The sequence below is a fragment of the Siphateles boraxobius genome, unplaced genomic scaffold (genome assembly GCF_051911475.1).
Source record: "Siphateles boraxobius isolate OS27281-9 unplaced genomic scaffold, OSU_SipBor_1 12, whole genome shotgun sequence".
Lineage (NCBI taxonomy): Eukaryota > Metazoa > Chordata > Actinopteri > Cypriniformes > Leuciscidae > Siphateles > Siphateles boraxobius.
The window spans coordinates 5,874,319-5,889,887 of NW_027508722.1; the positions used below are offsets into that span (position 1 = coordinate 5,874,319).

Here is a 15,569-nt window from a genome sequence, read left to right on the forward strand (position 1 = left end):
ACCAAATTTGAAGGTTAAGACTTTGTTTCATATTAAATATGACCTGCTCAGTCCTGTCTGTCAGCGCATTGTCAGTGTCCTTGTAGGCTACGTGAGTTGCATGTATAAAAAGAAGTTAACGAACAAACATGATCCATCAGGAAACGCCATAGATCGCTGATTTTCACTGCACTTCATGAAGAGTTTTTCTTTTGCGTGAAGAAGCCGCTCGCCAGAGATGTTAAAAGATAGCGGAGTGCATTCATGATTATTAGGCTACCGGTATAATAATCATCCTGGCTCCGTGTCTGAGTGAGTTATTTACTCTCTTACCTTTGTTCTTTGATTAACATTAGTGACACTTTAAGACCAGCCGCTGCTGACAGACATTTTCACACAAATCTCTACGTTAATTTAAGACTTTATTTAAATGATTTAATACTGCTCTTATGAGGACACTCGACAAAACGGACATTTTGGCATAATTTGTGTGTGTTTGTTCAAGCCCAAAAGAGAACTCGATACTGACGCGCATCTTTTCTGCAAATATCAACACACTTCAATGACAAGTGAATTTCACTCTAATAAACAGATATGACTGTTAATTTTGGACAGAAGAATAACCGTTTCAACAAAAACAGAATCGAGGACAAACATAAAACCAGGGTAACACTGCATGAATACGGTATCCCACAATGCATTACTCTCAAATTGACATATGTGCCACATCACAAATGCACTGAAAGGTATAGTCTAATTTAATGTAACTATCAAGAACACCAAGGACGATTCCTATGATAATGATAAAGAAATAGTTTTAAAAAATGTTCTTAATTCAAAAGAATAGCAAAGTCCACACTATAACTATAAAGATAATGTCACAGAGTGAACAATATTGCTGTAATCAATTTCAAAATTATTATTTGTTGTTGAAGAACGCTAAAACAGAAGCCAATCAAAATCAGTCCTGCTGATAGTTCAAGCATTTAACGCAGCAGACGACAAATCTGCAGCTCTCTTAATTTAACAGCTCTATTGTTAAAAATAACAATATTGTGCATTGATGTGTATGCTAACATAGTTAGGCTATCGATAGTTGTGAATGGGCCTTTAAATATGTTTTTACTACTACCATCAATTAAATTTGTATTACAAATGTAGTTGAATTAATTACATGTTAAGCCGATTAATTCAGTGCAATAAAGCATGTCAATATTGGCAGAAAAAAAATTACATCAGAATCAGAATCAGAATCAGAAAGAGCTTTATTGCCAAGTGTGCTTGCACACACAAGGAATTTGTTTTGGTACTGAGGCTTCCAGTGGACATATACAAATACAACATGAAACATAATACTACAAATTATAAGAATAAAAAATAAAAATAAAAATATATGAGAATAAAACTATCACAGTTGGGTTTAGTCAGAATAGACATTTTCAGATTTACAGATTATGAACCTATTTACAGTGTCTTGAATATTATAAATAAATAAATCTACATATAAGTATCACCTGAGTTGTGGGATATTGCACTAAACAGTGGGAGTATTGCACTTACAGGCATATGCCTTGGGAGGAGTGTTAACTGTTCAGGAGGGAAATGGCCTGTGGGAAGAAACTGTTCCTGTGCCGAGATGTTCTTGTGGCCAGTGATCTGAGTCTCCGTCTTGACGGTAACAGTTCAAACAGGTGGTGTCCAGGGTGAGTGGAGTCTGTGATGATTTTACCTGCTCTCTTCCTCACTCTGGAAGAGTACAGGTCCTGGAGGTTTGGCAGGGGGGCACCAATAATCCTCTCCGCAGTCCGGACTGTCCGTTGTAGTCTGCTGATGTCTGATTTGGTAGCTGAACCAAACCAGACAGTGATGGAAGCGCACAAGACAGACTCAATGACGGCTGAGTAGAACTGAATCAGCAGATCTTGGGGCAGGTTGAACTTCCTCAGCTGGCGAAGGAAGTACAGTCTCTGCTGGGCCTTTTTAACAGTGGAGTCAATGTGATTGTCCCACTTCAGGTCCTGAGAGATGATAGTGCCCAGGAACCTGAATGACTCCACTGCTTCCACAGTGCTGTTCATGATGGTTAGTGAGGGGAGTGCTGAGCTGTTCCTCCTGAAGTCCACGATCATCTCCACTGTTTTGAGCGTGTTCAGCTCAAGGTTGTTATAACTGCACCAGGCAGCCAGCTGTTCAACCTCCAGTCTGTTACCAGACTCGTCACCGTTTCGGATGAGACCGATGACAGTGGTGTCGTCTGCAAATTTCAGGAGCTTGACAGTGGGGTCTTTAGAAGTGCAGTCATTAGTGTACAGGGAGAAGAGCAGTGGGGAGAGAACGCACCCTTGGGGAGCACCAGTGCTGATTGTGAGTGTCTTGGATGTGTGTTTCCCCAGTCTCACTCGCTGCTGCCGGTCCGTCAGGAAGCTGGTGATCCACTGACAGATCGAGGATGGTATGGAGAGCTGGGTCAGTTTGGCTGTGAGAAGACCAGGCATGATGGTATTGAAGGCCGAACTGAAGTCCACAAAGAGGATCCTTGCATAAGTCCCAGGTCTGTCGAGATGTTGCAGGATATAATGCAGTCCCATGTTGACTGCATCATCCACAGACCTGTTTGCTCTGTAAGCAAACTGAAAGGGATCCAGCAGGGGTCCAGTGATGTCCTTCAGGTGGGCCAGCACCAGTCTTTCAAACGACTTCATGACCACAGACGTGAGAGCGACAGGTCTGTAGTCATTAAGTCCAGTGATTTTGGGTTTTTTGGGGACAGGAATGATAGTGGAGCGTTTGAAGCAGCAGGGAACTTCACACTGCTCCAATGATCTGTTGAAGATCTGCGTGAAGACCGGGGCCAGTTGGTCAGCGCAGGCTTTTAAACAAGCAGATGAGATGCCGTCTGGGCCTGAGGCTTTCCTAGTCTTCTGTTTTTTGAAGACTCGGCTCACATCCTCCACACAGACCTTAAGCTCAGGTTGGATGGCAGGAGGGGGGAGTGATAATTGGAGTACAGGAGGTGATGCTGAATGTGTGAAGTGCAGATCAGACCGGGTGTGTGGTGTGAATGAGGGCTTTTCAAACCGACAGTAAAATGAATTTAAATCGTCAGCCAGGTGTTGATTGTCCACAGATCGAGGGGATGGTGACGTTCCTCAGGCCATTCCAGACTGATGATGGGTCGTTGGATGAAAACTGGTTTTTCAGTTTATCAGAGTAGTTCCTTTTAGCAACTCTGATCTCCTTTGTCAATCTGTTTCTGGCCTGGTTATACAAGATTTTATCCCCACTTCTGTAAGCATCCTCTTTGGCATGACGAAGGTGTTTGAGTTTCCCAGTAAACCATGGTTTATCATTAGTGAATGATAAGAATGTCCTGGTAGGAATGCATGTATCCTCACAGAAACTTATATATGATGTTACAGTATCTGTGAGCTCATCCAGATCATTGGTAGCAGCTTCAAAAACAGTCCAATCAGTGCAATCAAAGCAGGCCTGTAGATTCTGCTCTGCTTCGTTAGTCCATCTTTTTACAGTCCGTATTCCAGGTTTAGCTGATTTCAGTTTCTGCCTGTAGGTCGGTATGAGATGAACCAAACAGTGATCAGAGAGCCCCAAAGCTGCCCGTGGGTCGGAGTGATATGCATTTCTTATTGTGGTGTAACAGTGGTCCAGTATATTACTGTCTCTGGTGGGACATGTAACGTGCTGTCTGTATTTTGGTAGTTCACGGGAAAGATTTGCTTTGTTAAAATCCCCAAGAATGATTAAAAGAGAGTCTGGGTACCTTTGTTCCGTTTCAGATACTTGTTAAGCCAGCTGTTGTAGCACCGCGCTCACGCACGCGTCTGGAGGGATGTAAACATTCACGAGAATGAAAGAGGAAAATTCCCGAGGCGAGTAGAAGGGTTTACAGTTTATGAAATGTGCCTCTAAATTAGGAGAGCACATCTTCTTCAGTGTTGTTACATCTGAACACCAACTTTCGTTAATGTAGAAACACAATCCACCACCTCTCGTTTTCCCCGTTAGCTCCGCGATGCGATCCGCTCGGAACAGCTGGAAGCCCGGCAGATGTATTGCGTTGTCCGGTATGGCTTCACTCAGCCAGGTTTCAGTGAAGCACAAAGCAGCAGAGTTTAAAAAATCCTTGTTAGTGTGGGTGAGGAGAAGAAGTTCATCCGTTTTGTTAGGAAGGGATCGGAGATTCGCGAGATGAATGCTGGGGAGTGCAGTGCGCAGGCCACGCTCGCGGAGTTTAACCAGCGCGCCGGCTCGCTTCCCGCGTTTGCGTCTGAACGCGCGTTTGAACAACAACGCTGCACCTCCGACGAGAATGTCCAGCAAAACGTCCGAATAATCAAAAACTGTAGAAAAGGTTTCTGGTGTGTGTTTCCTAATGTCCAGTAGTTCGTCTTTGGTGAAACTGATAGGAAAAGAATGACTAAACGCAGAACAAACGAACAAAAACAACACAATAGCTGGAGAGCTCCACACCGAGGCAGCCGTCCGCGGCGCCATCTTGGATGTCAACATGAAATTAAGTGAAGTTAAAAGACTTAAAACACAATAATGTGGGAGATTAAATCACTGGATTGACTATTAAAATTAGGGATGCTCATAATCAACTGGTTAACCGACAGTAAAAAACTTTTAAAAAACAATTAATAGGGTTTGGAACCGAGAATCGTTCCTTATCCAGAACCGTTAGTGTTTTGAAAAAAAACTGGAACAGTGCGAAATTCCTAGGTTTCGGTTCCGAAAACCTGTTCCGGTGCGATGTGTGGGCGAAGTGCTGGGAGCTTATCCTTTAATAGCGACGTCTCGCCTCATGAATATTAAAATAGTAATGAATGCACTGAAAAGAAAAAAGACAGTAGAGCTGCAACGATTAATCTTTAAAAGATCTTGATTCAAACACCCACGCGATCTTATTCCTATATGACAAAAATTTCACTCCGGCACCTTCAAATCTGTTTGCGCTGTCGCTGACCCAGAGAGAACAACAGGAGTAAATGAAGACTGCTTTGATCATGTTCATCATTCAATTGGCGTCGAAACAATGGCAGATTGTGTTTAGCTCACTCAGGGCGGGTCTATAACTGCTGTGTCCATCAACTGTCGTGGGAGGGGCTTGTGCAAAAGTACGACACATTGCCGCGGATCTGAGAACAGGCTGTTCTGAGACAGTGCTTATGATTTATGGGGATTTAAAAAAAAAAAAAAAAAACCCTTGGTAGATTTTTATCATTGGTGGTTGTGTACACACACACACACTGCCAACACACATTTATGTTCAAACACAATATAAATGTGAATTTTGCATTAGCCTTGACCTTTAAAGCGAAACTTGAATTGGGCTCACGTAGCCTTCCTCTCTCATTCGGCACAAATCCAAATGTTTCCATATTCCTGATGGATTTGAATGGATTACGAAACTATTAGTAAACTAGGCTTTGAACCTCACTGGCGTTCCAAGATCCACGTAAAACATCATCCTTCACATGAGTAAAAATGTGCTTGGCACAACACCACAGTGGGCCGGTGGTCACGCTGAACGGCACAGATTTTACTATTTACTATTTAAAGGGACAATGTGGTTTTTTTAGGTATTTTATCATCTAAAATCAATATTTTTAATCATAAATATGTCCTCAATGGTGTACAAATACCTCTGCCAATTATCTGACTTTTCCTCATTAACAAAGAATTTATTTATTATCTTTATATACATGTGACGGGTAGGTCCACGGAAGCTTCCATGTCGTTCCGCCATCTTGAAAAACTATAATAGTAGAGAGGGTCAAAAAGTACTAGGCCAACGCGTTTACACAACGCGTTTGCGTTCAGAGCCAGCGTCACGTGACTGAACGCAGCAGAAAAGGAGGAGCAGAGCAGCGAGAGGCGCTTGTCACTGCCCCGGCAAGTTTAAAAGGCTGCATTGCACTGTTATTATTCATACTGTAACATTCGTTTGTTCGTTGTATCAAGTTGCAGTTTGTTTGAAATAACAAACCTGTTCACTCGAAGGAAAACTCGACGAAGTGCTATTAGAAGACATCCTGTCCAGGGTTCTACGCTAAGGTTTTTCCAAAGGAGCACATGTGCTCCTAAATGAAAAAATCTAGGAGCACACAAAGACATTTTGGAGCGCAGTGAAAAATGTTCAAGTAACAGAGTTTAACATACTGTTTATATATTTATTTATATATATATATATATATTAGGGCTGTCAGTTAAACGCGTTATTAACGGCGTTAACGCAAAACCATTTTAACGCGATTAATTTTTTTATCGCGAGATTAACGGTCTTTTTGGTCTAGCAAACTTTGTAGTTTTTTTTCATGCTTTTGCAACAGGACGCGGCATGCGCGGCGCTGCGCTATGAAACCCATTCATTTCAAGGGCTTGCGCCGTGCGAGGACGTTTTGTTGCTTCGTCGACCAAAGCGCAAGTGGATCTAGACCGGAAACAAAACAACAGGCACGCGCACACACACTTGTTTGGGCTTGCGAGCCGGCCAAATAGGTTAAAGTTACGTTTTGAGTGGATGACGAGCGCGAGAAGCCGAAATGGATGCCAATAAGATTCTGAATGGAAAGTTTACTTTTAAAAAGTTGCCAAATGGTTCCATTGACTAGACCAAAGTGATCTGTGTGTTTTGTCGTTATGAACTGAGCTATCATCATCGCAGCACGTCCAGTCTGAAATACCACTTGATGATGGCCAAGCACACACACACACACCTAATGCTAATTCTCCGCCCCCTCGTCAATATCAGTACCTCGTCAGAATTTCTTTCACCCTTTTATTGATGGACAGTGTTACATTGTGTTACAAAGAAATTATTTGCTCCAAGTGAGAATGTTAGTGTGAAATTGAACACAGTATTGCCTATTTGTTTTCAATAAAAAAAAATGTGCACAAAGAAAGCAATCCACTTTTTTCATGTTGATAAGAGCATTAAAATGAGAAAAAATAATGAACAAAGAGAAATCAAGAGAAATTTAGAATAGATAAAAATGTGCGATTAATCGCGAGTTAACTATGACATTAATGCGATTAATCGCGATTAAATATTTTAATCGTTTGACAGCACTAATATATATATATATATATATATATATATATATTTATTTATAAACAACGTGTGTGCTCCTCTTTCTGTTCAACTATGGTGTGAAACCGTCGTTTTGATGCAGAAGTATAAATCACACTTTACAATCACGTTAGTAAAACACAACAAGGGGAACGTGTTGCTCTCAGGAGGAGGAGCACATCGGCACACCTGTGAATCTGCATCTTTCACTGCAGAGTTTTTTCCACAACATGGAGGAGAAACTAGTTTAAATGAGAGTATTAGTATTTACTAGTATTAGTCAACTAAAACTAGACTAAAAATAAAACAATTTAGATGACTAAAATATAATGGGTTTAGTTCAATTGTAATGCATTCATTTAGAATTTCTCTAAAATGTCCAAACCCATATTAGGGCTGGGCGATATATCGATATAAAAAAATATATCGATATATTTTTAAATGTGATATGGAATTAGACCATATCGCATATATCGATATAGTTCAAATTTGCGCTATGATCCTTGCTCCAAGCAAGCTGCTGACTGCTTTTGTAGAAATATATAGTATATTGTGCATTCTATCAGTAGCAGTTCTGGCGCCTCCGTCTCAACAGCACTAGTGTACAACGCGACAAATACTCACATCAAATATTAACACAGAGGAACGGGACACATCAGCTCAGTGAGTTCACAAAAGTTCATTATTTGCATTTGCTTTAAAGCCTTGCTTGTTAAACATGTCATTCACTGCTGATGCGCTGTTCTAACATGCGCTTTCCTGAGCGCGAACACCCACATGCACCCGCACATGCACTAAAAGCCTGTCTAACAAACAGCGCCTGGTTACTGGACCAAGTTATCTTTCGAGTCTTATTTTGCTAATACTCTCAAATACACACAAGTTTACATAAGGAAAGTTGGTTATGTCTAAACTGAAAGCAAACCGAGAAAATTTAGAGAAATCTGCTTGCCAAATGCGTGTATAGACGCGTACAGGTCTTAAAGAGACAGTAGCCCTAGTAGTAAACATGCAGCTGCTTGTCCTTAAAGGGATAGTTCGCCCAAAAATAAAAATGCTGACATTATTTATTCACTGTAATGTTGTTCCAAACCTGTATTAATTTATTTCTTGTGCTGAACACAAAATAAGATATTTTGAAGAATGTGGGTCCCCATTGACTTCCATAGGGAAAATATACTATGGAAATCACTGGGGTACATCAACTGTTTGGTTACCCACATTCTTCCAATTAACTTCAACAGAACAAAGAAACTTATTCAGGTTTAAAACAACTTGAGAGAGTAAATGATGACAATTAAAATTTTTGGGAGAACCATCTATTTAATGTTAATAAAACAACAAAAACACAGAGGAAATCACTCACTGCTCTTGACTGAGAACTTTATTAGTAGCTTTAATACGAATCAATGTATAATTTATACAGTGAAGACTATATTTGGCTTTGACTTTGACTGAACATTTGCTCTCACTTTGCGAAAAAAATATCGGGATATATATCGTATATCGATATTCAGCCAAAATATATCGGGATATGACTTTTGGTCCATATCGCCCACCCTATCATATATGTTATGTAGTCTTACACCAATAGCTGTTTTTTCCTACTTCACAAGATTTGAAAGCATTGAAAGTTAGCCTTATTACAAACCTTTCATACATATAACAAAATTAACTTCAAAATATTGTTTTAGTTATTGATAATAACGCTTGTTTTTTTTCACGGGGAGGCATAACTTGTACTAGGCATAACTTGCAGGTAGTGTTGTCAAAAATATCGATATTTCGATAAATATCGATACTGAAATATCTGAACGGTACCAATACTAATTTCCAGAAGTATCGATACACCAATACTAGCCGAGCAGTCACTTTCACTTCTCTCCAAAGGCGCGTTGACAAACCCCACACGTGACGCACTCGTCTCATTCGCTCTGGTTAAATAGCAAAAGTGAATGGAAAGATGGCGAGTGCGGCGTCCCCGCGACCGGCTTTGGTTGATTGATAAAGAACACCGCGAGCGGGCATGTCGGAGTCGGAGAATGGCGTGGACAGGACACGCGCTACACACCGCGAGCGGGCATGTCGGAGAATAGCGCGGACACGCGCTTCACACTGCGAGCGGGCTGCGGGCACCCAAAAGATTGTTTGACTATCAATATCCCTCTCATCACTCATTTTGTAAAATTATTTTATAGATGAAAACAGACTTAAGGAATTGGCTCCAGGGGTACCATTTAGCAGCATATGCTCAGCATCAGGGGTGTTTGTTTTTTGGACATACCTGCACCACTGCTAAAACATCCTAAAACACTGTAACTCTTCTCATTTTAACTTTTCTGAAACATTAACCAAGATGGCCTAGTATTGTTGTTGATATGAGTCTGTGTTTCGTTTTTTCACTGTAATTCTTAAAGTTAACATAATCTGACTGAGGAATCGTAGACAAGTAAATATTGTAACTGTGGTCAGATGTAAATTAACTTGTGTCTGTTTAACTTTATTCAAAAATTATTATTTAATTCTGCAATTTGCCTTCATTAGCGATTATCATCAATTTGATTACACATATACTAATTAAACTAAACTGAGCTAGACAATGGCATCTCTGAATTCAATAATGAAATGCCTTTAACTGAAAATTGAATGTTTAACCTTATTATTATACATTACTGACACTCTATCCTCCAATTTGATACAGTTAAGTGCTTCGACACAATCTGTATTATTAAAAGCAATATATAAATAAAGGTAACTTGACTAGATGCTGATCCAGTGAGCATTGTTTCCGCGTGTGATGCACACACGTTTGCGTTTAAATCTGTTCATCAAATTAAGTTAATGTATTAACCAGCATTTATGACCGATGACCAATGCATTTGTTACAGTATATTTTAATCTTTGATAACAGTAGGTAATAAAAACACAACGGATCATGTTAGCTCTGGTCCAATCGAAAAATATTAACAGATAGAACTCAGGACATTTTTGTTCATGTAAAATATACCTCATTGTCATGTTCTAGACTTGTAATATTTAGCTTTAAATAAAAAAAAGACCCCCTTAATATTGTGGCAGTTTTTTTCTCTGTGGTATCGAAAATGGTATCGAATATCGATATTTTTCAAGGTATCGTATCGAAGTTAGAAATTCTAGTATCGTGACAACACTACTTGCAGGTGCCTGGTTTGTAGTAATACGGGAGGCAGACAGAGCCCTTTCCTTTCACGAGATCCTGAGGAGCTTGATCAGCTGGTTTAGGTGTGTTTGATTAGGTTACTTGGAACTAAACTCTGCAGGACATTGGGTGTCCAGGAGCGGGGTTGAAGACTAAGTAGAGTTACTGTATGAAAAGATAGGTAGTTCAAATATGTGTATTTTAACATGTAAACAAAACATCAAGATGTCAAATACACGTTTATGGGTTTGATATGACTGTTGATGGGTATAGCAAACCAGTACTCGCATTCACAAGTTTAAGCAAAGACGCAAATTCAAAATAGTGAATGAATCACCATACATGCACAAGTTCAAGAATGACCACACTGCTGACGCGATCTTATTGCTAGCACTCCTTGCAGGCGCATAATCGACACATCATCTTATCAGCAAGGCATATCAGCATAATTTTTCATATCGAGCCGATGCCAATGGAGCATTTTAAGCCTTTATTGGTAATGCCAATGACATTCCGATAATATTGTGCATCCCTAATATTCATGAAAGTTATGAGGTTTTGACTTAAGATTACATGCGTCAAAGGTTCACTTGTCAAAGTGTATAATGTTCACTTGTCACAATTCAACAACATATTTATTCAGAAGTCAGCTCCGCTTATAGCTATAACTATCATCAGTGGAACTAATACAGTACATCTGGCTAATTTAATCATGCCCTTACGTAGCATTTCACTTAAAAGACTCCGCGTCCTTTTACTCAAAGTTCCCCATGCAGATTCCACCCATGTTCAAGTTGGTCTCGCAAACTCGCATGTGATCCAAAAAAGAAGAAGCAAGGTTTGAAAGTGACTTCTGTGTGAGTGGACTTTCATGCATCACTATTGACAATGGACCTTTTTTTGCCCAAGAAGTTTTGCCAAAAATGTCACTAATGTAACAGCATATTAACAGCATTCTAGAACAGTGATGCAGCAAATACAAAATGCTGCTCATTCAAGGATGTTCAGTTATGGCATGGACAAAGCAATACGCACTGTAAGAGTCTAAAACGCATGCACACAGAACAGTTAAATGATAAAGTTTGCCATCTTTAACTTAATGTTGTTAAACTGAATATATGAAGCAAGTTTTTTTTGCTGAAATAACCACACCATTAACAACATAAGCGTGCAGTTTATCTGTCAATCAGATGCACGTGAAACTTCATTATAATGCTGGACGGTATGACCAAAAATCCATATCACGGTATTTTTCTAAATTATACCAGTTTCACGGTATATGACGGTATTATTATTTTTTCAAGCATGACTGGGTGTTAAACACATTTTCTACTGAGTGAGAGAGGAAATACTGCAGGAGATTGACTTGTAGAATGCCCCATTTTACTGTCATGAGTGAATATTGTAGAACAAATCCACACTAGTATTAATACAGGTTTGCAAGGCTGTTTACAGAATGCTGTCAGTAGGAGGCGCTTTAGGAGCGGCAGAAATAGCGGTTTCCCCGGTAACTGTACACAAAGCAGAGCTCATAAACACTGCTTTATCAGGAGAGATAAAGAAAGATTCAATCGAAATAACATCGAAACGTTTCTAAAGACCGTCAGTTCACTTTAGATACATTAAATTAAAACACCAGCGCCACATTTTGACTTTGAAACATGCAGTGCTCATGTTTATTCAATGATGTGAATGCCAAAGTCTGTGTTGATATTGTGAACCAATGTATGGAAAACACTGTAAAATAATTTGTCAGCTATCAATTATAGTTTAACCAATCCATCTTCACCGTCACACTTAGTAACACATACAGCTGTTTCAGAGTGCTCTGAGTCAACTTATAAATCTCAACTTCAGGATTATTTAAACTGAAGTTCTGTGCAAACACTGACCGCAGGAAAGTGGACTATAGCTAGTGATTTAGATCAAATATGACCCCTTGTTATTTGAAGATGAGTCAATGACACACATGCAACAGTAGGAAGAATCGCAAGGGTATGGAAATCCTGAGCTGACAAAATAAAATAAAGAAAGAAATGTAAAAAAAATAAAAATAAAAAATAAACGAGTGTTAATACTTTTATATCCGTATGTATATAATTGTCCCTTTTTCCACATTTATTTATTTGTATATGTATTTGTCTTCATTTTTTTATTTCAGCATTTATCTGTCTATACTAATGATATACATGTTATGCTATACATAAATACGGAAATAAGGTATAAATACTAATTTTTTTTTACATTTCTTTAGCCTATGTATTTATTTTACATTTCTTCGTATATTTATTTATTCATTATTTTGTCAGCTTTGGAGTTCCATACAATGGAAGTTGATACGACCAGTCACTAGATATTCACACTCCCTTCACAATACATTGAAAATGTCAAACCCAAAACAAACTGACATCTTGATTGTCTATCTGAACTCCACGCTGACCAGCGCTTGTTTATCTATGTGGGGGTCACGCAACTAGAACTCTATTAGGTTTGCACCACATATGTTCATGCACAATGCTTCTAAAGTCTCTTAAAACCTGCTGAAGTGTGTCCAACTTTCTGTTACAAATGCCCAGGCCTGCGATCCTGCACTGAGCTTTTTAGTGTAAAATCAGCATTCATCTCAGCGTGCACGCGAGACACACCAGCGCGTTCACAACAAACAGACATTTCTCAAACGCTGTGCATCGAAACACAATATGCATTGTCATCGGGACAAGGTTTGCATTCAGATCCCGTTAGTGTTGTGCTTGTGTGCGTTCATTAGCAATATTAGCAACTCACATCTCTTGAGCCACTTCATCCAGCAGCGCACGACGAGGCTGTGATGTTTCTTGTTCTCGATGCACCACGAGGACAATCCCTGGATGGACTCCATCGTATTGGTGACTCCTTGAAATCGCCGGTCCAGCGATGACTCCAACGCGCCAGACGAGCCGAGGCCACCGCTGTGACCAGTGCTGGCCGCTCCGGGTCCAGCCGCCATCTTCCCTTCACTGCCAGTGCAAGCAGAGCCGCATGGAGGATTTAATCACGAATAATCCCGCTCTACCAGCAGAGGGCGCCACTGCACATTTACAAACCACCAGCAGAGGGCAATATTGTTAAATAGCATTATATATTTTGTTTTCTTGAACAGAACTCAAGTAGCTGCTAACATTTATGGCATACTTCAATAATCATGCTCATGTTTTCGTGTTTCTTTTCCATTTAAAAGAAAGAATTAAAAAAAAACAAAGGGGATAAGAGTCTTATTCTAACATAAGTCCAGCAGAAAGAACTTTCAGGGCATTTCTGTCTGCCATGCATTTAAGAGATTTTGCAAGTATCTTCAAATCACCTTTTGTCTCAAAATGTATTGTGCCCTTTTCTGATAATTGTAAATAATAATTATAAATATATATAAATATATAAATATTATAATAAATAACACACTTACACACCCTTGCCTTACTTACACAATAATAATAAATATTATATAAAAAAAATTTGGCGGAGAAGTGGTAGGCGGAGTTTCCTCTGCAGCGCCTCATACGCATTTAACGGTTCTGGTACGCACTACGCAGTAGTTCGCGGCTTCGCGCAAGGAATAAAAGTGCAAGGGGAAATACATCTAACAGTTAGTTAAATTAAATCTTACGTCCATGTCCAACTCTAAACTGTAAGGAACTTATATCTTTGATTTCATAGTAACGCTTTACAATAAGGTTCATTTGTTAATTAGGCTACTCATGTATGAACTAACCATGAGCAACACATTTGTTACTGTAGGCTATATCTTAGTTACACCGGTTAATTGTTATTCATGTTATGTCACAGTCAGTGCATTAACTAATGATAACAAATACATGATTTTAATGTATTAGTAAATGCTGAAATTAATAACTAAGATTAATAAATGCTGTAGAAGTGCAGTTCATTTAGCTAATTTTAACTAATGAAACCTTATTGTAAAGTGTTACTGATTCATGATAGCTAACACTGTCTTTCATACATATAATACATGTATTAAATTTACAACAACAAAACTAAAAATTATTTTTCCATAATTACCTTCTTGATTCTCACTGTTTTATTTGGTAAAGTAAATAATATTTAGTAATATTATCATAATGTCCCTATTTTCATTTGATGTGTTATGCATTCTAATAATTGTATCAACATATTTTATTAGAATGCCAAGGAAAGAAAAAATAGAAACAAAAAAAATCAAGAATAATTTTGATATAAAACCATCTTTTGGTCCCTCCGCCCCTGCCCCTGAGGAGGTCTGTGCACGCCACTGCTTCAAATCATTCTTCCATCCATTGAAATGGGGTTTAATTTATAAATATTTTCATCTGTGGATAAAGTGTTTACCTAAAACAATCAGATTTTTTTATTATCACAAATTCTAGGTTCTTATTTACAAACACTCAACTTTTTGTTACATTACAACTTTAATTTAGATCACATTCAAAGGCTGGAGAGTCACCTCTTCTCCAGAGGCAGCTGTGAAAACGAGCTTCTCCAAGTCCACCACTACCTTAAAGTCTTTCTGGTCAAAATGACAACCAAGTTCGCAATTCATTAAGTCCAAGACCTCAAAATACTGTTGTCTGTAATATTCTGAAGGACTTTGAAATTCATGCTCATTGTTGCTTCGGCTAAGTTTTTGGAGCAGTATCTGTTGCCTTGGCAACCTGGGAGCGTCTGTCAAATCCTTGGAGGCCTCTGTTACTGATGTAAAAAGCTTGAAATGCATCATTAGACCTTTGCCATTGAATAAAACTTTTGTGTGAACGCAACTGCAGTTTAAGCATCTTGTAGTGTCATCTCAGTTGTTTGTAATATCTTGGATAACTGTTCGGTTGGAGAGAAAATCATGTAAGCAAGACGCAGACCGAAATACGTGGTAAATCTTTGTAGGTTGACCAAAATGCCCGCAGCTTTCCTACAGCATTCATCATGGGATTCTTCTGTGATTTCTGTCTTTAGGGTTATCAGAACAGAATAGTTGTCGATTATTGATTTCACTGCAGCAGTGCATACAGTCCATCGCGTTGGACAGAGTTCTTAGGTTTTAAGTGTTGGGTCTCATTTCATTTTTAATGCTTCGAATGCATGGTTTCATTTTTGAGTCACTTCTTGCACAATATCCAATGCATCTCGTATCAGCTTAAATTTTTTCCCAGCATCTTGAAGGCATAAGTTCAAGCAATGTGCTAAACAGTGCACATTGACAGCCGTGGGATTTTGCTCTTTTAAGCATGCAGCGAAGCCTGCCAAGTGACCAGACATGTTTGCTGCGCTGTCATATGCCTATCTTTCGCACAAATC

At 39.1% G+C, this 15,569-nt stretch overlaps 1 protein-coding gene and 1 long non-coding RNA gene across 2 annotated transcripts in view; one reads left to right on the plus strand and one right to left on the minus strand.

Annotated features, from left to right (window-relative positions):
* The window catches only part of rprd2b (regulation of nuclear pre-mRNA domain containing 2b), a 39,915-nt gene extending 26,644 nt beyond the window's left edge, over positions 1-13,271 (minus strand). Inside the window, exon 1 of the mRNA XM_077206980.1 lies at positions 13,035-13,271. Coding sequence (XP_077063095.1) covers positions 13,035-13,236 — 202 coding nt within the window. The 5' untranslated portion in view covers positions 13,237-13,271. The remainder of the gene's footprint in view (positions 1-13,034) is intronic.
* The window catches only part of LOC143715379 (uncharacterized), a 582,927-nt gene that overhangs the window by 173,404 nt on the left and 393,954 nt on the right, over positions 1-15,569 (plus strand). The gene's annotated exons all lie outside the window — the stretch shown is intronic.